The 25,204-nt window shown below is 44.0% G+C and overlaps 1 protein-coding gene across 1 annotated transcript in view; it reads left to right on the forward strand.

Annotated features, from left to right (window-relative positions):
- The first annotated feature begins 2,600 nt into the window (after positions 1 to 2,600).
- The window catches only part of LOC306794824 (caveolae-associated protein 1-like), a 36,276-nt gene continuing 13,672 nt past the window's right edge, over positions 2,601 to 25,204 (forward strand). The window contains exon 1 of the mRNA XM_079293046.1: positions 2,601 to 3,382. Coding sequence (XP_079149172.1) covers positions 2,849 to 3,382 — 534 coding nt within the window. The 5' untranslated portion in view covers positions 2,601 to 2,848. The remainder of the gene's footprint in view (positions 3,383 to 25,204) is intronic.

Raw genomic sequence — 25,204 nt, forward strand, 5'->3', positions numbered from 1 at the left:
TCTGAACACAACCTGTCAAACACAAAGCTATGAGGCTGCTGAGAAACCCTCCTTGAAGGGACCAACATCAGAATTAGTGATAATTCTCTGTGAGTTCATCACTAATAGTGACTCCTTTCACATCGCACATCATCATTTTGATCCATTGTGAGAGAAATATCGACTATAGCACCCTTTATTTGAATCTATCAAGAAGTCATGTACATTGAACTCTGATTATTATATAATAATCTGTGCCTTAATACACCTCATTACTTATTACTACCACCTCAAACAAGTTCTACCAAAACCACTGCTCTCAGCGTCCTGAGAATAAGGTCTACCAGATGTGGTGGAATAGTCCACAAATGGCCAAGTGTTGAGTCAGTACTAACAAGATCCTGTAGAAGTTTTCCTCTTGCAAAAAGCCACAGCAGAGCTTCACCCCCTCTCAGTTCCACATGGTGCAGGGTTTAAACCAGGACATTGGCTGGCTGCCAGCGAGCTATTTTAGAGGCATGGAACTCCCATAATGTGCATAAATTACTGCGGCAGACTTGTTTGAGAAACAGCTTTTATAGCTTACTGCCCCATTCCGGGATGCCATGTGGTTTTCATATATGCACTAGAAGTGTGTGCTTGCTGTGCAGAAGAGTGCAGAGCATGCCACTGAGATGCATATGAGTAAAATATAGAGGTAATGACTGGAAGGTGCTCTTTGGAAAATGGCTTTCCATGGATTCCAAATCAGAGTTTGACTCTTTCAAATCTTATTCAGAAGACATTTCTCTCCTGCAGCTGTTGAACCTTGACCCTTGGCTTCAAAAAACACTGTGCTGATAGCTTCTTTTAGGAAGACAATCAGTTTTTACCATCCATGCTTGAAATGTATAAAGATATAATTCAGTGGTGATGCAGGAGGCAGTTTGTTCTTTATGTGGTGAGACGTAAAGTAAAGCCTGGCGGTTCCATTCATACTACCAAGGACACTCGAATAACAAAGACGACGCATTACAAGCTGGTTTGAAATGGTACACACTCCCTGTCTGTGGGGTGGCGTGGTCATGGCGTGTTGGCCTCTCCTCCATCCACCTTGTTTGGAAGAGTTGTGTCACAGTTCACAAAAAGTACAAAAGAACCCAAATGTATGACGAAGGAGGCAAAGTTAGAAGTTCAGTCTTAACTGATAAAAATAAAAGGATACAAAATCCAGGCAGGCTAACAAAGGTACCAAAACAGGCTGGGTCCAGAAAACAGGATCAGGATTTACAAAAAAAGAACAACTAACAGGCTAATCTAATCTGTTGCTAACATTTACAAAGCTAACAGCCCATATTTAGCATTTCGAAAATCTGTAAGCAAGAGCGCTCGCCAACGTTAGCGGCCAGATCTTACGAGAGTGATCTTGCCCTGAGACAGAGAACAGTGTCAAACTAAGTACATTTTCTATTTGTGTGTCCGGGTTCTCCGGCTTCCTCCCACAGTCCAAAGACATGCAGCTCAGGTTATTTGGAGACTCCAAATTGCCCGTAGGTGTGAATGTGAGTGTGAATGTTTGTCTGTCTCTATATGTGCCCTGTGATGAACTGGTGACCTGTCCAGGGTGGACCCTGCCTTCGCCCAATATCGGCTCCAGCGCCCCGCGACCCTGAACAGGATAAGCGGTTTGGATAATGGATGGATGGATATATATATGTATATATATATCAGTGGCGGGCCGTGCATTTTATACCTGGGCCGTCTGTGCTGTCCTACTACAGTTGAATAACCTCATTATGAGCCACAGCCACGGTTATTATTTGTTTCTAGGGGTGTAATAATACATGTACGGGTTTTACATATGCTGTTGATAAGTATATATGTGAGAGAAAATGTTTGATTAATGCTCACATGTATATTTAAATCTAATTTAATGAACATTGATACTCGTAAGAGCTCATTTATGTTTGATCTGTTCCGTAGCTCTTACGGTTCTTCTGGAGAAAGGTCATAAGGAGAAAAGTACATTTTTTCATCACCATTGTCCGGCTGGGGTCCGCTACACCATGCACTGATGACAGCAGTGAGATATACAGTAAAAACTCTGGAAAAGAAATAGAAGTTCACTTCTAGCAGTAAAGTAGTCACATACATCTTTGTGTTTGCTACAGTGAATCTTTTTCAGCAACACTTCTAGAATCCATCACAAGATCATCTTGTTGCTTCTTTAGGTCCTTTTTGCTTCCAGCTGTCTTTCATCCATTATAAATCCATAAACTGAGCATGCTGCATGCGTAGACGGGGGAAAGGAGTGGAAACAGAAACAGATCCTGTCTGACATTCCTCCTTTTGCTGTGCCTGAGCTTGTATACAAGCAGATCCGTGCAGCTCTGCTCTGACTATTCCAACCATGCTGATGGGACGAGGCTAAAGCAAAGGGGTGTGTTCCTGAATCATCACGGGGCTGGACCTACCAGCTGGAGGTGGGGTCTCACTGATGTGTGTGTGTGTGTGTGTTTAGGGAGGAGATGGGGAGGAGTTTGAGAGGGGGAGAGTCCAATGGAAAATAAGGGGGTGGAGAGGAAAAACTGTGCCAGCTGTAGCTTGACTGGAGGGTTTCTCTGCTTGGTGTAGCATTCACATCCCAACACTCATGCGGTAATATCCAGCATCGCTTGGCTTCCCGTGCACACTGGCCTGACTCCAGGGATTTCAAGTAGACAGGGACGACAGACAGAGAGAGAGAGAGAGAGAGAGAGAGAGTAGTTAGTTTTGAAGTAGGAGGGGAAAAGAAAAGAGGTCCTGAGAAGAAAAAAAGGGAGAAGCAGGTGAGAAAGTAAAGTGTCAAAGAAAGGTTGATTAGCTGACTGTACAATACAAATCCACTGATATGGCAGCCATCATGGAAGCACTGGAATCCACAAGCGCCCAGCTGGAGCCTCAAACCCTCACTGAGATCTCAGACGATGAGGTCAACCTCGCACCCTCGGACGACGAAGACGATGCCCTCGCCGCAGCCAAGCAAGAGCTGTCCACCATGGGCACAGAGGGCGACGCCACCGAAGACAAGGACGAGGCGGGAAAGCAAGACCTACAGGTGAACGGGGTCATGGTGCTGACTTTGCTTGACAAGATCATCGGGGCGGTGGACCAGATCCAGCAGACCCAGAGCGGGCTGGAGGCTAGGCAGCAGGAGATGGAGCGTTCGGTGAACGGCATTCAGGGCGAGCTCACCAAACTGGCCAAGAACCACAGCACCACGTCCAACAGCGTCAACAAGATGATGGAGAAGGTGAGCAAGGTGAGCGTCAACGTCAAGACAGTGCGGGCAACCCTGGAGAAGCAAGGAGGCCAGATAAAGAAGCTGGAGAACAACGAGGCGGAGCTGCTCAAGAGACGCAACTTTAAAGTCATGATCTACCAGGTAGGAGGAGTGCATGTGTGTATGAATGCACATATCAATGTGTGGTTCTGGCTTGTCTGTTCGAGGTGTGAGGCTCTGTATGTGAATGATATGGCACCTTATTGGTTTAGGGATGGGTGTGGCCCAACGGTGGACTAAACTAATGTTTGGGCTCATAAATGTGGGTGAAAGTCATGTCACTGCCTCGTCACTTTCCAAGAACACCCTGCTGAAAGTGGTGGTGGTGGCTTAAAACAAGGTTAAATACGAGTGAAGAGGAAGACGTGTTTGCCGAAGATGTTTTCCAATTTGCTGAGGTGGCAGAGGATTTCAGGCAGTGGTTAAAGGTCACCTTCAAAGTATCGCTGGAGAGCTCAAGTGGCAGGCTGTACTAAATCTCATCACGGAATCCGCAATACCAAAAAAACACGGCACCAGGACAATTAATCTTGAACCAATAGAAAGGTACTCTTTACCTCTCACTTCGGTAAACAAGAATATTCAACATATTTAATTCAGTTAACATAAAAGCCATCCCTAACCTGACGTGTTTGTATCGTATAAACCGAACTTGACCCGATCTCCTGCCTGGGATCAGAATCCAGGCAGGAGTGACATGCCTTCAAAACGTATGCGGCAACACAGATGTGTCACAGAATAGATGTGCTTTGACACATATCCACTCCTATGGAAACATCACTGGAAATATTACTCACACTTATGAATCAGAAAACAGCTTCCAGTCATTTTACAGTTTGGCATGTGCTACATTTTCCGAGTAGAAAGTCGTAACTGAATGCAAATAACATCAAGCTCCGAGCAACGGTTGGTCTTCACTGAAAACCCCCCAGATGTTGCTCTACACCAGCCCTGCCCCACCCCAAATCTGCTACTGTACAGTGGTTCAGTGCTCAGTGCTTCCACATATTTTCCTTTGCACACCAAATGTAGGACTAAAGAATACAAGCCAAGCATGCAGGCTGCCCAAATCCAACATAATCTATTTGTAAAATAATTATACTCTTTCCAATATAAAAAAAAAACAAAGATGGAATACCACAAGCACGCTTAATTTAAGGGACGATGTTTTATTTGAAGAGACAAAGTCTTATTATTTGAGAGGGAGCTGTTCCTTTTTTTAGCCTTTGAGGCTGCCGGGTGATCTGTAATAGCTTGCAGCTTTTTGCACAGTGGCGCGAGAACATTCAGAGTTTCCACCCTTGACTCAGACATCGTGGCTTGGACCTCTCTCTCTCTCTCTCTCTCTCTCTCTCTCTCTCTCTCTCTCTCTCTCTCTCTCTCTCTCTCTCAGTCTCTTTCCAGCAGCTGAACAGAAGTCAAATGAGAGCTCCATCTTAAGCAGGCCACTCTGTCTGACTGTGAACGCTCATGAGTTAACGCTATTCTAACATGCTTATGCAATATACTTTGGCTTCCTTGTCCTGGCATACCAGCACAGGGTTTTATACATGATGATGTGCAGATGAGCAGGTCACAGCTCTCAGCAAGAAAATCACAATCTCCATCATCACATCTGAAGGAATCTGATGACTCAACTGTTTCTCAATCTGATAATAAATCATAATTTTAAAGACTTTATTCGACACTGTCGAATAAAGTCTTGAAGCCGAGGATTGCAAGTTTCCAGTGCAGCATACTTGAGACACCACGCGGTGGGATTTATGCTCGCGTTAGCCAACTGCTTGGGCCCTGTGGCAAGAGAAACTCCCCCTGAAATGCTTATCTCTGGCTCCCTCTCCAACACACAACACTGGCTCAGTTTATGGTTGCCAGCTATGACATAATGTCAGATTCATCTTCATTAAAAAAAAGCAAACCACAATGTGTTGTTCTGTTTTCAATTTTCTGTGCCCATCTGTTGCTCTGTGAGGGCAGATTCTTTCAGGATCAGCAGTAGACGGAGAAAGACTCCAACACCCCCCTGAACTGTAACACTGTTTATTTGGCTCCTCACACAGTGCGTCAACATGGGAATACTTGGCCTTTGTAAGGACTCACCAGTACTGTTGACTTGTACCACGAACAATCACATCAGTGCCACTTACAACAAGAACGCTGAGGAAGTGCAAAAACATCAACAGTAGTAGTCATAGTAAGAACATCAGGGAAAGACCAGAGTGGATTGAAATGAAGCGCAGTAACAGTATAGAGTGTGTCTGCACACGCCATTCTTGCTTCATAAAACATTTTATTGTACTGAGAAGAGCAACGTTTTTACACCGACCAGGTCTTTATCAGGCAAATGTCTGCCATGACAATGAGCAAGGTATAGAGAAGTCCAATTAGAAGCAAATGGAAAAACACAAGTAAACATGAACAACTCTCCTAAAACTAAAGTATGTGATGTCAGCCAGTATAGAGTGTGGAGCTGCTCCATAGACCATGAGTTGGGGGAGATGTTCGATGACACAGAGAACCAGTTCTGAGTTTATGCTACATTTTCTGTTTCACAGCTGCCAACACTACAGTAGAATAACGCTCGTTGGGGATCTTGATGTTGTTTGGGGGGCACCAGCAGGACAAGAGCTAGTCTAAGGTTACATGGTTTTAATTGAACTGGTATTATTAAAGAGTGATATTGAATATATTCTCACTCCTACAGCTATGCTCTACTCATTTACAGTGCTGACATTTCAATACAAAGTCGACGTCAACGTTCCCATGTCGGTAATAATCCTATTTACTGGGGGTTCATGAGCTAGTATGAGTCTATTTGCAGGTTTGTGACACATGCCACTTAGCAACACAAACAGTTTTCTGATCTTTTCCAGACATTTATTCAAAATGCTTTCTCCCTTTCCAGTTAGCTTCAGGTGGAAAAAGAGTTTAGATCCAGACACCCCTGATTTATACTCGTGCCCTGAGGAAAGTCCTGCTCTGGTGCTCCAAAAGCCCACTGTTACTGAGCTGTGTTTACCGTTACATAGGGTCAGCTCACACAGGCAGGATGCAGAGCGAACGCTCTGTAGTCTAGCAGGGTGTTTCATCTCTTCTCTAGTAGCGGCTGTTGAACCGCCGGTCTTCCCTCCTCTCCCTCCTGGGCCCCTTCACAAGTGTGGTCCCATCGAGGCTTACACTGACAGTATTTATGACTTTGTTCATCTTGTTTTCTTATGAAAAACAAATGTCACCAACCTCAGACACAATCAATGTGTATATATGCATTTAAAAGATATTTTATAAAAGCTTCCTGGTAGTCTGTAGCATGCATGGATATGTTTCTCCCTGGTTGTAATTCACTTTTTCCATTATAGGAATGTTTGGCATGAGATGAGTTGGATGACATATTTCATCGCGATCGGTCAAAACTATTGTTAGTTTAACGCAAACCACCTGTGGTTAATGCCAACAATGCAAACAATATCCCATAATGCCACTGGACTAGCTCAGACAGTAGTCTGAGCTAGTTGTATTGTTTGCATTGTTGTATGATGTGTGAAGTCAGTGCCAGCTCTGTCAGCACAGCTGTTGGAAGTGACTGTTAGCATGAGCAGCTGTCCTCCTGGGAGTGAGTGTGTGTGGGAGTGAGTGTGTGTGTGTGTGTGTGTGTGTGTGGGAGAGAGTGTGTGTGTCTTTAGTTTACCGGGTGTCCAGTAAGCCTCATAGTTGCTTCATTATGTACATCACTAGCTCACTGCTTACTGAGGATCCAACCTGGAATGTGGCGACTCTACCCCACAGTGTGCGCATGTGAGACAGCAAAGCAGAGCGATGAAAATATGAGTCAGCCAAAGCTGCACAACGCAGTTTTCTTTACATGAATGATGGATTAAATCGTCAAACGCTGTGAATGTCTTTAAAGACAGACATTGTACAGTTCATTGCATGCTCTCTATGATGCAGGCTTTTTTAACCTGTATGTGTGTAAACCATAGACCGTCTGTGGTATGAACACTAACGCGGACGTATTAATGCCTAAATGACGTTATTTTGACTGTTGCTGGAGCAGCTACAATGTTAGCAGAGCCTAGCACTGATTGATTTAAACTCCATTCAGAAAAGTAGTTAGCTCGTCCTGACAAACCTGACAAAGCATGAATTCAGACCGTTTACAAATCGTCATCATTATGTAGATACTTCAATATCTTTTTATCTGTTCATTGCATGAACCCAGAATCTGCTTATTGTGGGTTCATGCCATAGACGTGTGGCTGGCGAGATGCATTTAATACGGCTCCGTGAAATTCACAGAGCGCTTCTGGATGATGTTTGGAGCTAAGATCTGGGACTTCTACAACATGCACAAAGCAGCAATAGTGGTGTAGATATAGTGGCCAGGGTTGATGTATTTACATGGAGGTGAATGCACTTGGTGTGAGCACAGCACTAGACCTGGTCTGACGCCCCATTGAGTGACTTGCTTGGTTTGAAGCATACTTCAATGCCGTTTGTCTTGTCCCCCTGCCCCTCAATGTGTGCGTGCACGCTACTAGAGACTGCTGGCTGAGAGCAATACCTTCTGTGAGGTGAGAATGTGTGACCGATTGACCCGAGGACCTTCCTCCATCACTTTGAGGAGGGCGGAATAATATATGTGGGGGCGAGTGAGTGCAAAAGATAAACTCGAAGAAGAGATGCACAGGGAGTGGATGGGTGTGCTGCGATGAAGAGCAGGGTCCATATTTAGAGAGCTGATTCATAGCACAGGCATCCCCGGCTCTCCGTGCTAACCTCCTGCTGCCTCCTCCTCCCCGGGAACCGCCCTGTTCCTCCCTCTCCCTTGCTCTTCCACCCACCAGGATAATTCAGTCCACATCGTGTCCTCCTCACCCCACCCCGCCCTACACACCATCCCTACTCCCTCACCACTTCTACTCCTTAATTTCCCTCTTTCTCCTCTCACTGGATTCTTTGTCATCCGACTTGTTTAACTCCATCCTCTCGATTAAACAGGTCATCTAACTGAGATCAAAATAAATGAGAGCTGGAATAAAATATATTCAATGAGATAAGTTTAAAATCTGAAATATGATGGGTCCAATCAGCAAAACCATAGCGAGGAAGTATCCCTCTGTTCTTTGAAGGAGTGTGTCAGTCGTTTTGATAATTCCCCAGTTTGAGAAAGCAATGGCCTGAGGAAGTTGTGTTTCTACAGGAGCTCTCATTCTCTTGTTAATCTCGGTAAATCACCCTCATTCCAGCGCTAGCTAGACTTTAAGAGCCATACCAGCATTTATAACAGCCACAATTAAATGCAAAATCAACTGATCCACTCAAAGAGCTCAAGTGTTGAGTACAACTTTGTGAAGGGTTATGGGTCAGAGCTAGGACAGCTCAGCAGCACTGCTCCTCTAGCTGAGGGCTACGGTGCTTTAATTCACTACAATCAGCGGATCCACTCCCAGAGGCCAAGTACATCTGCACTTTTCTGTGCTGAACTTAGGTCAACGTAGACCAACATTCACAATCACAAAAATGCCTTTTGAAACTAGAACCTATACTTTTTATGTAACAGGTTTTGATTGTGACTGAATCACAGAGTAACGCATGAAGTACTGATGATAATTTACAAATGTGGCTCGTTACCAACTATCTCCCAGGCCAACAAGGCCCCACAGCCTGGTCACTAAGCCACTGCCACCTATTTCACAAAGAATGCAACTTTCGGTGCTGCTGTCTGGTTTGACTGGAGCTTTAATTTCTATCAGCAAAGGGCCTAAAATACAAATATATATATATGTTTACCTTTTTGCCACAGCTTCATTCTTTCATATACTTCCCCTGACATTCAATGGAATTGGAATCTTGAAGTGTGTCAATAAACATCTTCCAAACACTCTGTCAGAATATGCTCATCTTTCTTCTCTTTTATGCCGTATGTTCAATCAGCACCACCCAGAACAACTGTTGCCTCCACACTCACTACATTTCAATCAATAGCACCGTGTCAAACTGCCCTCATATGCAACAGTGATCACAGCTTCACCCAAATGATTTACAGATGAGGTATTCTGATCGTTCAAAAGAACCAGATCTGCAACACTGTAAAGTACACGTTTCACCAAACAGCCTGAGCAATACGAGTCCCAGTCATGAATGGCATGTAAATGGTTCAAGAGTGAACTCATTCTTCTCACACCAGTCGTTCCAGGTCCATATATGGACATAAGAGGCAAAAATGTTCCCTGCTCAGTTTACAGGCCAGATTGTGTGTAACATTGTTTGAGCTGGGAGCTCTGCTTTCTGGTGGGATGGTTCTGGCTTCAGTTCAGTGCTGTAGGTAGGGCTGGTGTGAATGTCAGATGTCCTGACCATCTGACGGGAGCTTGTTGACAGAACGGAGAGGAAGGGAAAGAGGGAGGGAGGATAAAGGATACAGAGAGGGAGGTTGCAGAGGGTTTATGGAGACAGAGAAAGAGAAGGGGAGAGAGCGTTCTAAAAATAGCAACTATCACATACTTGTTTGATTGTGAGAAGGAAAGGGCCTTTAGGAGAGTGTGTTCCTGTTTGGTCTTGAAGATCCGAGGGACCAGACCTGGACCAGTGGTGCTGACACTCAGGCCCCAACATCAGCTTGTTTGTTAATTCATAATGTTCATTTGTCATCCGGTCATGGAGACTTGGGTTGGCTAGTAGAAGTTAACATAGAGCCTCCAGCCTGCAGCAGAGAGGACTTCCCTCTAACTGCACGCCTCCAGGTTCTTTTACTTTTCAAACTTGTAGTCTTCAGACTCAACTGTGCTGACTCGAGTGACATTGTGGACATTTATCAGACTTCACACAGCTGCCTCTGGAGAGAGTAAAGATTTTATACTACTTGTTTCACATTTGCTAGTACTCCCTAACATCTGTTGACACACTTTGATGGCCTACAATCTGAGAGGTTAATAAGTGCATGTGTCTTAAACTGCAGTTCCTCTTAATCACACTGGATGCTGGCTCAAAGGAACGTTTGCTTGACAGGCAGGTATCCTAGCCTAACATGTATTCAAGCTAACATGTATCCTATCCTAACAGGTATCCTAGCCTAACAGGTATCCTAGCCTAACAGGTATCCTAGCCTAACATGTATCCTAGCCTAACAGGTATCCTAGCCTAACAGGTATCCTAGCCTAACATGTATCCTAGCCTAAAAGGTATCCTAGCCTAACAGGTATCCTATGCTAACATGTATCCTAGCCTAAAAGGTATCCTAGCCTAACAGGTATCCTAGCCTAACATGTATCCTAGCCTAACAGGTATCCTAGCCTAACAGGTATCCTAGCCTAACAGGTATCCTAGCCTAACAGGTATCCTAGCCTAACATGTATCCTAGCCTAAAAGGTATCCTAGCCTAACAGGTATCCTATGCTAACATGTATCCCAGCCTAACAGGTATCCTAGCCTAACAGGTATCCTAGCCTAACATGTATCCTATCCTAACATGTATCCTAGCCTAATATGTATCCTATCCTAACATGTATCCTATCCTAACAGGTATCCTAGCCTAACAGGTATCCTATCCTAACAGGTATCCTAGCCTAAAAGGTATCCTAGCCTAACATGTATCCTATCCTAACATGTATCCTATCCTAACAGGTATCCTAGCCTAACAGGTATCCTAGCCTAACAGGTATCCTAGCCTAACATGTATCCTATCCTAACATGTATCCTATCCTAACAGGTATCCTAGCCTAACATGTGTAACGTAACGATGGCCTGCCTCGGTCGGCGCTAGCTGCTCTTGGCCTGTCTCGAACGATTCCGTCGTGACGCCCTTTCCGGTCACTACGCTGTCATTTTCTTCGGCGATCGCCAACCAAACGTAAATAATATTAATTCATACATATCAAATAATATATGTGTCAAATTTCATGAATATATATGGACGTTTATATGTCTAAATACTATAGGAAAGTGACTTTGATGAGAGAAAGCAGAAAGAACGCTCGGGCGACGCTTAAACAGCTCAAACGGAAATTAAGGAGCTTTTATTGCATCATTTGGAGTTGTTGAAACGTGATATCTTATTGTGAAGGACAGAACTACGGTCCCGGATGTGTTGACAGCATTGATAGTCATTTTTGCGACCCTGGAACAAGCGAATATCCCCGAAAAACCAGCAGCAGCCAGTGTTTACAACGAGAATAGAAGTCCGTACGGATTAGGCCAAGAGCAGTGCACGGCTAATTCACCCGTGTTAGCATCGTTTTAACGACTCTGGTAAAGGCAAAGCTAACTGTAATAATTACAACAATATTTAGTTTGAAAGGTACGAAGTTTAACTTCAGTTTAACACCATTAAATCAACTGAAAACATTACACGATCATTTTTATCAACATTGTAAGTGAATTGTATTGAAACATTAGCTAAAAACTGTCCGGTTTGGGGTACAACTCCGTTAGTTTTGGTGGTTACGGCTTGCTCTTTGACCAAACTTGAATTTTTATGTCACCTTTAAAAACGCATCTTATTGTTATTTTGCTACAAGGGTGTTTCTTACTCCATCTCCCTGGACCCCATTTGCTCTTCATACAATGTAGAAATACTCTCCAGTTCTGATAGGACTGATGCTATTGCAGCATCTACACTAACCTCTTCAGGAGCCGCCGTTGTTGCTTTGAATGACGGCTCTCCGCGTTGTGTCACACACACCTAAGCCACGCCCCTAGCCGTCAGCGGCTCCTCACGGGAAGCTGATAGGTCGGGCAGTCACTTTCCTGAGCGTTTAGGAAAGCTTGAAAAACTTTGAAACGAGGCTAGGGCAGCGAATGTGTGTGTGTGTGTGAAAATGAGTGTCCCAATACAATTCCAATAGTAATTAAATAAAGAAAAATATTTCAATTAGAACTGGAGAGGTGAAAATATTTTATCCGCTATGTCAAATATTTTGTGTTTTTACTTTATGGCTACTTTATCAATGTATGATAATTCATTTATCATGAAGGACCACAAGTGATATACCACGGACATAGGGCACATTTCACATACATACAGTGCAGGTTGAGCGCAGTATCTCTGTAAGAGACATCCCCAGAGTGACAGACCACAGCATGTGGCAGGCCATTCTGGTTAACGTGTGTCCTTCAAGTCTTGTGTGGATCGAGCACATGGATAGCAAATGTTTGAATCTTTTTAGCTAAGTGAGGCCATCTCTTGAGCCTGTTTACACATCAGGCTGATTCCCTCTGCACCGTAATAATTCATCCAGTCTCACCACTACCAGCAGACACTTCAAGGCTTCAGTCCCACTGCACTACTTTCATGTCTTCACACATTCAAGAGCTCGTTTAAAACTCTCCTTCCTTTCAAAAACACCATCATCATTGTTCTGCCATGGTGAAATACATGACAAATCTGTTTTAATGCTGCTCACTTGACATCAATAGAGAAATTATCTTTCAGATCCTGGTCTTACAATTTTATTTCTCAGTGGGAGCTTTTCCACATGAGTCAGACGTTAATGACTCATAAAGCTGTGGTATTTGAAAACATCAGTGTGTTTCCTCATGTGATTCACCCTGTCATATGATTCAAGCTCTGAATCCATGGCTAGTTGCATTATTGGCCCTGAACAGAGGTACGTTTGTGATAAGTCACCAAATCATCTAGTTTTATAATGATTTGAATGTTAGGATGACCTCCTCAAACGTTAGTGTCTACGTTATTTCTAAGGTGTATGGCGATGAATGATAATGTTCCTCCGTAAGTGCTAGATACGTAAGTAAGAAACTGTCTGCTGAAAAGTTCACCATATTAACTTTAAAGGTGATGATACCTCAATGTTGTGGTCACAACTTTTGCCCCCAAGTGGCCAAAAACACGTGTTATTGCAGGTTTTGATGAATGGAAGTACAATACAGAATCATTATGACCGTTAGCCTTACATCCCAGAGAAGGACAGGAGCAAACAGCAGAGGAAGAAACCCCTTCTTCTGCAGCTCCATAAATCTCTCCATAAACACCGACCTCCTCCATTGTTATTGGAAAGAGTAACACGGGGTGGCCATGGGAACAACCACTGTCATCCCTCGCTGTCCAAGTCCCCCCCCCCCCCCCCCGTAAGTCTAGCATGGATCTGTACATGACCCAGAGAGGGCCAGAGAGGAGGGAGGCAGGGCCACCAAGCTTCAGCTGCTCGTCCCATCTTCATCAGATCTTTGTAGTAGAATTAATCGGAAGGTTGTGATGAAACCTCAGGCTGTTCAAGTCAAATTTCTAAATAATAAACTCATCTTGTGTAAAGTTGTCTTCGGGTATGGCGTTGGAATGGTACCTAGTATCCATATGGATGGTATCACTCACAAAAGCAATTATTAATGATGGGGTTCTGTGTTTACCCTCTACAAAGAATTGTGTGTGTGCTGCTACATGAAAGTACATGATCAGAATACCTGCGAACCAAAGTATGTCGTAAAAGCATCTTCCAGTGATAGTAGACAATGGCAAGCTGTGTCTTGCAGTGAGAGCTGAAAAGGGTGAGAATGAGCTGCCTTGCACACACGCGTCTGCAGCCTTGGAAACACTTCAAGAAATCCTTATTTGTGTGTGCATCCTTACAAAGCTCCTCTGTTGAAGTAGAAAAGAGCTTCATGCAAACTGTTGTGGCCCCTGAATACACAAAGAGCTAGAGACCATCTTGCGACAGATTGGACCAGGGGCGTAAAACGGGGGGGGGGGGGCAACGGCCCCTTTCCTACTTCCCACCCCTTTACTTCTGGCGCCCTTGCTCAGACCTAGAGGTCTTCAAGGTTCCACCCGAACCCTTGGGCCCGAGACCCCCGTGGCTGGGGACGGGCCCCGGATCTGTTTAACATTATGCATAATAGCCGATTGGATTGGAGGAGACCTGCCTGTGATCATACAGCACCTGTGTGTGAATGCATCTGGTCACAAGGTGGTACCACATGACCTGCCCAAGAGGTGAAGGGTCAGAGAGCGGAGGTCAGACTCGGCGAGCCCAAATGATAGCAATTAGCCATGCTAACTCTAGCAGCCGTGGCAACAAGCAATCGTTGTTATAGTTCAAAGGTCAGTCAATGTTATCTTCATTATGCAAGGTACAACAAAACTGGAAAAAGCTAATACTGCACACGTGGTGTTTGTGATCTATCACCGAGATAGCAAGTGGACTTTTAAGTTGAATTGTTGAAACAGAATACCTGGATGTATTTGACCTACTTCCTGGGCAAGGACGGTGGATTATACAGGCTGCTAACATTACCTTTAGTGAGACACAAAGTTGTGTCTCCCAGACGGACTCAGGCTTGACATTCCTCTGTCCTGCGTGGGTACGGGTCCCAGGTTCCAAATATTAGACGGCTTCTGAGTCTTTTTGGGTTCGGACAAACATTGTTAGACCTGTGAGGAGCTCTACTCCGACCACGCTCATCTTCAAACTATGTCTTCATTTTGATCTCGACTACCAACCAGTAAAGTTTCGTGATTGCATCTTGCACGGTTATTGTGGTGACAAAATCTGTCCACAATCAGATATATAAACACCTGACCATTTAGCCATGATGACGCACACACACCACCTCACAAGGTGAAAACAATACCAGTCACTGTCGTGGCTGGTAAAAATGCAAGAAAGCAAATGCACGTGAGTTGCTTTTAAGACATCTTCTTCTTCATCTTCATTCATCATCAGGCAACCTGACTGAGCGCAAATGGAATGGACGCATGCTGTTGTGGCTGGTTAACAACATGTGATGCCTTTAAGCACTAGGAAATGTTGTCATCACATGTTGGCCATAAAATAAAACAAGGAGACACATCTGACCAGCAGAAGACAGGATGGAGGTGATGGAAGTGATTTAAATTAATAGTTCAGCATTTCAGGACATGCTTATTGGCTTTCTTTGTGTGAGTATTAATCTCATCTGTGCGTGTTAAGTACTGTACAGACAGGACATGGTTAGCCTAGCTTAGCATAAAGATCAGAAATGCTTCTTTTTTTTGTATTTTATGCCTTCAGTAGAGAGATGATGAATCAGATAATATATATTGTGATGTTTTGTGGTGATAATATGAAACAATATAGGATGGATTGTCTTGATAAAAAAGTTCACCTTTCACACTTTCCCATACTCATGACCCTGAAAGCAAAATGAACCGCCTCCTCTTTATTAGCCACATACTCTGTAAATAACAAGGTGGCTAAACTGGATATTGCTTGTTGTTAATAAGCTATACGGTAGTGATCAAGGACAAATGCAAACAAGGCTTTTTGCTGATTCGTTCCCTCCTCATTGATGATGAACACATTGCTAAAGAAAAAGAAAACCCATAAAGCAAAGAAAGTGATGGGCGAAGGCAGGGTGCACCCTGTACAGGTTGCTAGACTATCACAGGGCCGACTAATAGAGAGAGACGACTGTTCACGCTCACATTCATGCCTGAGAGGAGGTCTGGAGGTCCCAGCGAGCGCAGCTGCGGTGACCCCACTGGAGCAATCCGCTCACCCCGCCTCGTTTTCTGCCATCGGTCACAGACTCTAAAAACCTTCTGGAACAAGTGAACTGAATCAAAAAACACAGAACTGGCACAGGATATATATTTTGGTTTCTCTATGTTTGGTTGCCATGGAGCTGTGACGCTGATCTGTCTCATTCCTCAGTGATCCGAGAATCTCAGCTTACTCTCCTACCCACCGACCGCAAGGAAGGTAGAGAGAAACGAAGAAGGGAGGTCGGAAGGAGTGAACGGATGAAGTGAAAAGAAAGGTTGCTGCTGTGCTCCAGCGCAACAGCATGCCTGGTGACTCATCCCTCTCTCTCTCCCCCTTCTGGGACCTGCGGCATGCCATCACTTTATATAGCAATCTTTCTCTCTCTCTCTGGTTAAAGGGGACGAGTGGAAACCAGCAGGAGAGTTCTCTATAGGGAGTTCTCTCCCCAGAGTGTTATGCTGTGTGGGACCATCACAGTCTTTCCCATGGCACTCACATGAGAAGTTTACTGAAAAACACACTCGCAGAGCAACGTATTCCTACACATCCATCACCCAACGGAGCCGGGCTGACAGGTTGACCATCAGGATTGGACTGGAAACCTCTGGTAGTGACCACATCTGTCCCACTCAAATTCATCAAAAGAATACTGAGCAAGTTTAGTTTTCTTTTTCTTTATTTCTCAAGCAGATTTCCATCTAATCTGACATGATGTAAGCAAATGATTTAAACAGCATTTGTATTGTAATGATTCTGTCCCAAAGCTCTTTGATCATTGGAGCAGTTGTTCACTGTAACCGTGATCACTAAGAGGTTTGCTCTGTATGCCACCTGCTGATGTTGGCTTTAGTTAGAAGACAATGGCTATGTCAACCATCTGTTTCACTGTGACAGAGTTTAGGATATCATTTTATTTAAAGCCATGCAACTTATCTTGTGAATTTGTAGCTACAGCTTTACTTGATCTGGTATGACCGGGAATTTATGCCGATGACTTTACCTTTGGTAGATGTTATACTTTTCTCAAACTGCATTTTATGAGTTGTGAAACATCATTCAAGATTCAAGATTTACTCCCAATTCAAAGTCCACATTTAGCCAACATTGGTCTCGGTGTTCCTGCTTCACCCATTTTATCCCATGATCCTTTTGGGGGAGAACTTGCAGTGACATACGACAGTCACACCCACGAGGTTTGAAATATTCTTTCAGCAAGAAATGACCTCTTTAAATGGTAAATGGTCTGTACTTGTACAGAGCTTTTCTAGTCTTTCCGCCCACTCAAAGCGCTTTCACACTACATGTCATCATTCACCCATTCACACCCATTCACACACTGCTGACAGGAGCTACCATGCAGGGTGCATCTGCCCATCAGGATCTGTACCTAACATCCACACACCGCAGCAGTTCTGGGGTGTGTGTCTTGCCCAAGGACACATGGACTAGCAGATGCGATCCTCTGATTGAAGGACGACCCTCCAGCTCTCCACTGAGTCACAGTCGAGAGTAGATTGTAAACATGTGATTGGATTAAAAAACGATGATTGAAGCTGATTTGAAGTAATCCCTCATGAAAGTTTACTCTAGCATTAGTAGAACTGTGAGAACATGTTGGCAGGTCAAACCACGTCTAGCTAGGTCTAGAGTCTAGACGTATCTCAGCAAGGTCTTTGCTCCACCGACGTCTAACATACAGAGTTGGCTGACTTTTTGAATTTGTGCTGTTTTAACACCATGTTTAAGCATAATAACATGTCACAAAGCGAACAAACACTTATTACCATTCCATTTGCTCTCAGTCAGGTGGACGAGTCAGAACAATGTCTTTCCAGCAACTAACTTGCAAACGCAATTAGTGAGTTTTTGATGTTAAAACCACATTCCCTACAAACCCTGTTGGTCCGTGTGCTGTAACTTGAATGTTACTTCAGAGGTTTGGGGCTCATGAACCCGGTTGGCTCAGTGCCAGTTGGTGCTGGATAGGCCGGGTGTCTAGTCCATCTTTTTATAGATAGATTTTTGTCATTTGTGCCTTGATTTGACAGATGACAGTGTAGAAATAGAGGGAAAGAGAAAAAGGGCTGTGACGTGCATCAGGAACTAAGGAAGGCCAGAAGTGTTCCCGGGATGTTGTGGTTAGCTTGTGTGGTGTGTAGTCCGTTGTTTTTAAATGGCTTCACTGTGCGCTGGTTATAGAAAACGACTTTTATCTCAAACCTGGAAGTGTACCAGAGCGTTTGGAGGATGACTTTTTTGGGGGGTTGGTGTGCTTGGTGGAGGTTAAGCATGAGCTAAAGGGTAGAGCTGAGTGAGTAGAGGGTCAAAGTGTATTCTTCACCTTGAACACAGCAGTTGAGAAACCAATCTCACCACGAGGTCCATTTAGTGGAGCTTTCACTCAACACCAACGATCAATGACGTCTACGCTTTCACGACAACGTGGAAAACCCCGCCGGCTGGTGAACATCATGTGAATGGTTTTGTGGGCCTTGTGGTGACATTGTTTTTCTTAATAGATGGTATTTGTATTTCCAAAGCACCAGAAAAAGAAGTGCAACGTCCTCATTTGCTTCTTCGACTGCCCCAGTTCCTCTCTACAGCAGCAGTTGTGTCATAAGGATTCCTCAGTGTGTGTGTGTGTGTGTGTGTGTGTGTGTGTGTGTGTGTGTGTGTGTGTGTGTGTGTCTGTGTACTGTAACTGTATGAGCAACACGCACATATTGTACACACACACACACACACACACACACACACACACACACACATGCATCTGGCCTGTTCACAGCATGGGGGGGGGGGGTTGTTGAAAAAAAGAGACAGAGAGGGGTGTGTTGCTGCGGGATTCCTCTCTGGCTCTCCATGAGGCTGATGAGTGGTTGCAGTGTGGGCTGAGAGTGGAAAGCTTCCATGGCGTGCTGCGTGTCCCCAGACACACACACACACACACACACACACACACACACATACATACATAGGCACAGTCACAGAAGTGCATGATTGCGCACACACACACATACAAAGACCTTTGTTTCACACACATGTTCATTATGATCATAAGCATATCAACACACACACACACACACACACACACACACACACACACACACACACACACACACACACACACACACTAACGCCACAGTCAAACATCTCTTTCATCTGGAAACATTATAGTTCCAGTCGGGCTCACCACAGTTACCATGGAGATACAATGTTTTTTCCTGCCAAGCAAGGCAATATAATTGAAAACGTTTCGTTCTGGCGTGGTTTTTATTTGCAGACTATAATACCATCCTGTAATACCAACGACACGAAGTACACAAGCTCAAAAGAGGAGGAAAACATATTCTCAGCCTGAGGCAGGAGAATGTAGAAGCACACTTGGCACACGTCTGGCTGAGGTAGCGGCTCTGGCATTGTAGTTGCTGCCATGGTTTCTATGTACTGGTTGGTAGACCCAGTGGCTCACCACTTGCCACGCCCAGAAAATCCATATATGCCCTCATGAAACATCTTCAAAAAGGAGACTTCCAGGAAACAAACAGGCACAGACAGGAAACCAGGCTCAGAGTGCTAATGTGCAACAAGGTTCAGGAAATGATATAAAAGAATACTGCTGCATCAGGACACCCCCGTGGCAGTCCTGCTCACACAATGGGCTCATTATCACAAGAAATGCTGCCATGTTTCTACAGTGGCCCAGAATGGACAAACCAAACCAATCTGCAACCTCACTGCCAGATGCCGCTAAATCCTACACACCGGCCCTTTAAGACCACACCAACGTGGTTACAAGTGTGAGCATGTGAAGGCCACTTCATGTGTACTTTACCTTTTCACCAATGCTTTTTAGATGCATTCTTCACAGATTTGTGTTTCATGTTTTGGCGTTGTCCCTTCCATTTTAGCAACGCCTGGAGGGACTTTCTTTAAATTTCGCACTAATATCCACTTGGATGAAGAATGAACTGATGTGAACTTCATGGACGTAAACTGCAACTGTCTGAGTGGACAGACCGTGCACACTCATCATGAAAGAGAAACACTGCTTTGTGCTGACAACACAGAGCATCAGCCAGCTGATCTCAGCAAGTCACTCGCTCACTCACACACACACACACACACACACGCACACACACACACACACTCTCACACACACACACTCTCTCACACACTCACACAAACACACACACACACACTCACACACACACACACTCTCACACACACACTCTCTCACACACTCACACACACACACACACACACACACTCACACACACACACACTCTCACACACACACACTCTCTCACACACTCACACACACACACACACACACTCACACACTAACACACACACTCACACACACACAATGAGAGTCTTTTGTGAGAACTATAGGCTTCATTTTGTTGGCTTCCTAGATTTAAGATGCAATTGACCTCTGTCACCTCTTCACTTCACAAATAAATAAATACATTTTATAAGCCTAACCAGGTAGGAGGCTGCAAATGAGCTTCAGCTACACCGCTATATCCATCACATCCAAGGAAGAAAGAAAGAGAAAAATAAAGGAAGAGTGAATATCAACAATGGAATAATGTGGCTTGTGTGTGTGTGTGTGTGTGTGTGTGTGTGTGTGTGTGTGTTATTAGTGGTGGGAGAGTAGAATGCAGCATGGGTTTATGGGAGGCTGATTAGGGTGAAACAATTTAAATACAAGCACATTGACACACACACACACTGAAAACAAGCAGGTCACATAAATCCAGTGCATTGTGAACGCACACACACACACGCACACACACAAATCAACATGAAGGCATAACAACAGATAAAGAGCAAAGAGCCCCATATTGTGCTGAAACACATCATGAGACACACACACACACACACACCACACACACACACACACACACACACACACAGTGGTTCAATGTGTTTTGCAACTTCCCTCATGACTGTCATTTTGTAATTCAATTGCAAGATATGGAAATGATCTCCCTTTGCATGTTTTGCAAGAGCGAAAGACAAAATGTAGTCTCACTGCCACACACACACACACACACACACACACACACACACACACACACACACACACACACACACACACACACACAGTAACTCACAGGACCTCTACATTCCTCATTGGTCTTTCCATGGCTCTGAGTGTACCTTCCTGTCTTTTGTGCGGCAGCCTCATGGAGAACAATGTCCCATTAACTTAGGAGGGTCAGGAAGTCAACACACTAAGGTGAATGCCTGAACTTCCCCATACACTCTTTCCATGCACTTGGACACACACACACACACACACACACACACACACACACACACACACACACACACACACACACACACACGTACGCAGCACAGAATTCCCTGTTGAATCCTTCTTATGGAAACACATTAGCCTGTGACTCCCACACTGACAGACTCGGCTTTCCCAAGCTCACACTGTTCCATCCACTCCATGGACCACAGCATAGCATTTTCCCACTTCAACCATAATATCGCAAAAGACATTTGTGTTCTAAGCCCCATCCCTACCCCTAACAGGAACAACCTGTTCTCACTGCTCGGTGCCCCTCGGTGTCTGATACCGATGTAAAACCCACCTGCATCACTACGTTAGTCACGTGTGTCTCAAGTCACGTGACTCGTTTGTTACTTTGTATTCATGTTACTCAGTCAAGTTTACATCAACGTGCTGTTTTCCGAAACATTACTATGTATTTCTGTTTATTTTGAAAGTTGCAGTACAGAGACGTGCAGCCAATTATTGACACTGGTTCTTCATATTTCATATGAATTAGCTGATGAGCAGCACAACGTGAGGAAGATATTCCACCGGGCTCAGCTGAACCACGTTCCGGCCTAGACAGACGTCTGATGCACAGAGCAGAGCCGGGCAACATAACTTAATGCATTTGAAATATACATACAAAATAGTCATGAAGATTAAAGTATTTTTAGCCACATATCTTTTATCCATGTCATTCATGACTGGACTTTTAACAGTGTTATCAGTAGGAAATAAAAACAATAAACACATGTTGTCCACAGTGGAATGTGATACAGTTTTAGTGGACATGACATTTGGAGTGAAACATGCATCAGTTCCATTGTAAAAATCAATCTCCATTTATTGATTGTGGCGGCTGTGGCCGTGACAAAATGTCAACTTTGCGTATTAAAGGAACAGTGTGTAACATTTAGGAGGATTAAATTGCAGCATTGGAATATAATATTCATAACTGTTGGCAGATCTGTGAACAATATTTAGGTATATTTTAAATATCAATTTGAATCTGGTTCTGGGTTTATTTGTTGTAAAAAATGATATATGTTTATAAAAGCAATTATTTAGTCATGTATAGAATCAGAGTATTTAGGTATCGTAGTTCAACACCCTTGGAAAGGGACGGACGGGTGTAGAGTTGGTTGCAATCTGCAACCTCACCACTAGATGCCACTAAATCTTACAAACTGGGCCTTTAAGTAAAATATCTCATACTCTGATGGGCTGATGCTTATTAAATTTGCAATTTTCCTGTTTCCATTTAGGACGTTCAGATTGTTGAACTATTCCGTTAAAATTTGACAAGAAAGCAGTGAAAAGAAAAAGCTGCACGCAAACAATTCCACCCTAATATCTGCTTTCAATAACAGCAATAGTGACAAACTGTGAGGCCATGTCAGAGACTTGGACCACACGTTGCTTAAGTGCAACACCCGGCATTGTGCTGAGATCGAAACAAGATGTAAGGAATTTTGACGAGGCAGGTATTTTCCAGCAGCCCTGCCTGTCAACACAGCTGTTCAGGAAAGCCAAGATTCCTCATCCGAGGTCAAGTTTACCCAAGATACTGCAGCACAATACCTTCATAAAAGCACCATCACACCCCCCCCAGCTCTCATACCTCCACACTTTGATGCTATCATCTTCCTGCTGAGCAGATGGTTTTCCAAGACTCGGAAGCATCATCCCACTTGTGCTATTACTCGATCTATACAACAGCAGAGAAGTGTCTTCCCTTTCCACCCCCCACTCGTGTCCTTTGTTCTGGCTCTGCTGTGTTCCTGTTTTGAACATAGAGGCGGTGTAGAGGGAGAGGAAAAGAAAATACGTACAAGTATGGGCCCTGATGCAGACATCCAGGAGCCCAATTGCACAAGGATTTGCTGTGATGGAAAGAGGAAGACCCCCTCCCCCTCCTTCCATACCTTCATTAACAAGCATTGTATTTACGAGGTGGATGAGGCGCCCGATAGAAAGGGGGGGGGGGCGAGTAAACAGGACATGGAAAAAACAATGTTAATGGGAGATGAAGGGAGCAGGGGTTAGATGAGGGGAGGAAGAGAAGACGGGCATAGAGTGGTGCTGTGCAGGAATGCTTCATCAGGGTGGGCCAGACTCAGGTGGTCATACTTGCTTGTGTGTTGAGTGTTCTGTGTGGGAGGACTTTTATGTAACAAGACTAAACACCAACCAATGCCAAACTAGTGGGCCCTGGAGGCTGCAGGGTTCATTACACCCAGAACTCTATTCCCAGAGCCTTGCATGTAGTGCGATACTTTGTCCTGAAATCAAAATTGTGCATGCTATGAGCATATTGACTGGAAATATTGTGTGGAAAGTGGGTCTCATGGGCGGTTTGGGAATTGCTCAAATATGGCACAAACATCCACTTGGACTCGAGGATCAGAATTTGGTCACAGGACACTTTCTGGGCCGTAACCCAAGAATTACTTTGCAACATTTGACTGATTTCATACATTTCTGACAGGATAGAATGATGAAGTGATGACATTTTGGACAGATATGGATGTAAACTGCACCTTCACTTGTTGGTGGAGGCGTACAACTGCGAGGCTGTGATCCTATGTTCTTCACAAACACCAGTAACGTAACAAACATACTTATTTTAATCAACCAATTAAGTAGTTTTTGTGCGTAAGTAAACCTAAAAACTAAGGAAACCTACATTCAAAGTTTATTTTTCAAAAGAGACACGATGTATGGAAACTGACACGCCTTCCCGGAGTCCAAAGCTGACTCTAGAGCGGCACGTAGAGCGTCATAGTTTGAAGCGTAAGGCCACTGACCAAGCTGCAGTGTTTGACGAGTTGAGTGAGAATGTGTTGACAGGAAACAACAAGGGGTCACAAATCATTGTGTTTGTCAAAGTCAAACACCGACCATATCACATATACACTTCATCTCACCACGTGTCTGTACTTCACTGTACATACTGTCCTCAGTACCAGCTGGTAATCAGGCAGGATTGACATTTTGTTTCAGCTCATTCTTCTAACCTGATGTCATGTTGGCCAGTCTCTTGATGTAATTCACCCTGACCAATCAGGAAGCCCCTCCAACCTCATCTTCAGTCCAAACTGAAGTTGGAGTAGCTGCTGCTCCGAGTTATTGTATTTGAACGACTTTCATGATCAATTTCATTCACAACTCATTGAAAGTTGTTATTTACACTTTTTGAAATACATGCAATATTTATTCTGCTAAAATGACTTGTTTAGGACTGAACACAAAGTTCAGGACGTGGACTTGACTTTAGACTTGTTGGTCTTGACTTGACTCTTGATTGGGATGTGACGCAGGATATTATATAACAATTGAGCCGTTCATGTGACGATATGCATAGCCATAGGGCGGGCGTATGAAAACACACACACACACACACACTTAACATCCCTCAAATATTTGGGTTATTGGGTTATCTACCACAAACTACAGGAGACGTAAACTAGAAAACTGTTGCACTGCGACTGTCATCCCATCTCCCCCCAGCTGCAGTAGGCCGTGTCTCTGTATTCAGGTAATACAACAGTGATTATGGATGAATACCAGATTTGGGAGAATCAGAGCACGTGTCAGCCTGCAGAGAGAAACCCGATTGGACCACTAAACTTCAATAATCCCTGATGTTGTGTTTTGTGAGTGTGTGTGTGTGTGTGTGTGTGTGTGTGTGTGTGTGTGTACTATGCATATCTTATCAATGTGTGGGCAGACTTGCACTTAAACTGCTTTTGTTGTGAAACTCTTCTAACTCTGCTAACCCCCCGAACCTTTTCCTTTTCCATGTGTCCATTCCTTTGTTACGTTGGTCTGTCATGTCTCACTGTGCTTTGACATAAATGAGTGAACCCTGGAGTCTTGTTACAGATTCCACTTGGTCTTGGCCACACATGCCTCTATTGTGTAGACTGGTGACTCATTCTCACCACAGTTATGCTGTGTACCTGTGCACAGAGACAGAGAATGGAAAAAACATACATGCATATGCATATATACATTACAATATATTAACTATACAAGTTCATCAACTAAACACACAACATGATAATTAAAGTATATTTCCATTAGTGTATAATCACCTGAAACTAAGAATCAATATATTTCTGTCAGTTTTTACTTTATAATGTTTTGGTG

The sequence above is a fragment of the Melanostigma gelatinosum genome, assembly GCF_949748355.1.
Source record: "Melanostigma gelatinosum genome assembly, chromosome: 21".
NCBI lineage: Eukaryota > Metazoa > Chordata > Actinopteri > Perciformes > Zoarcidae > Melanostigma > Melanostigma gelatinosum.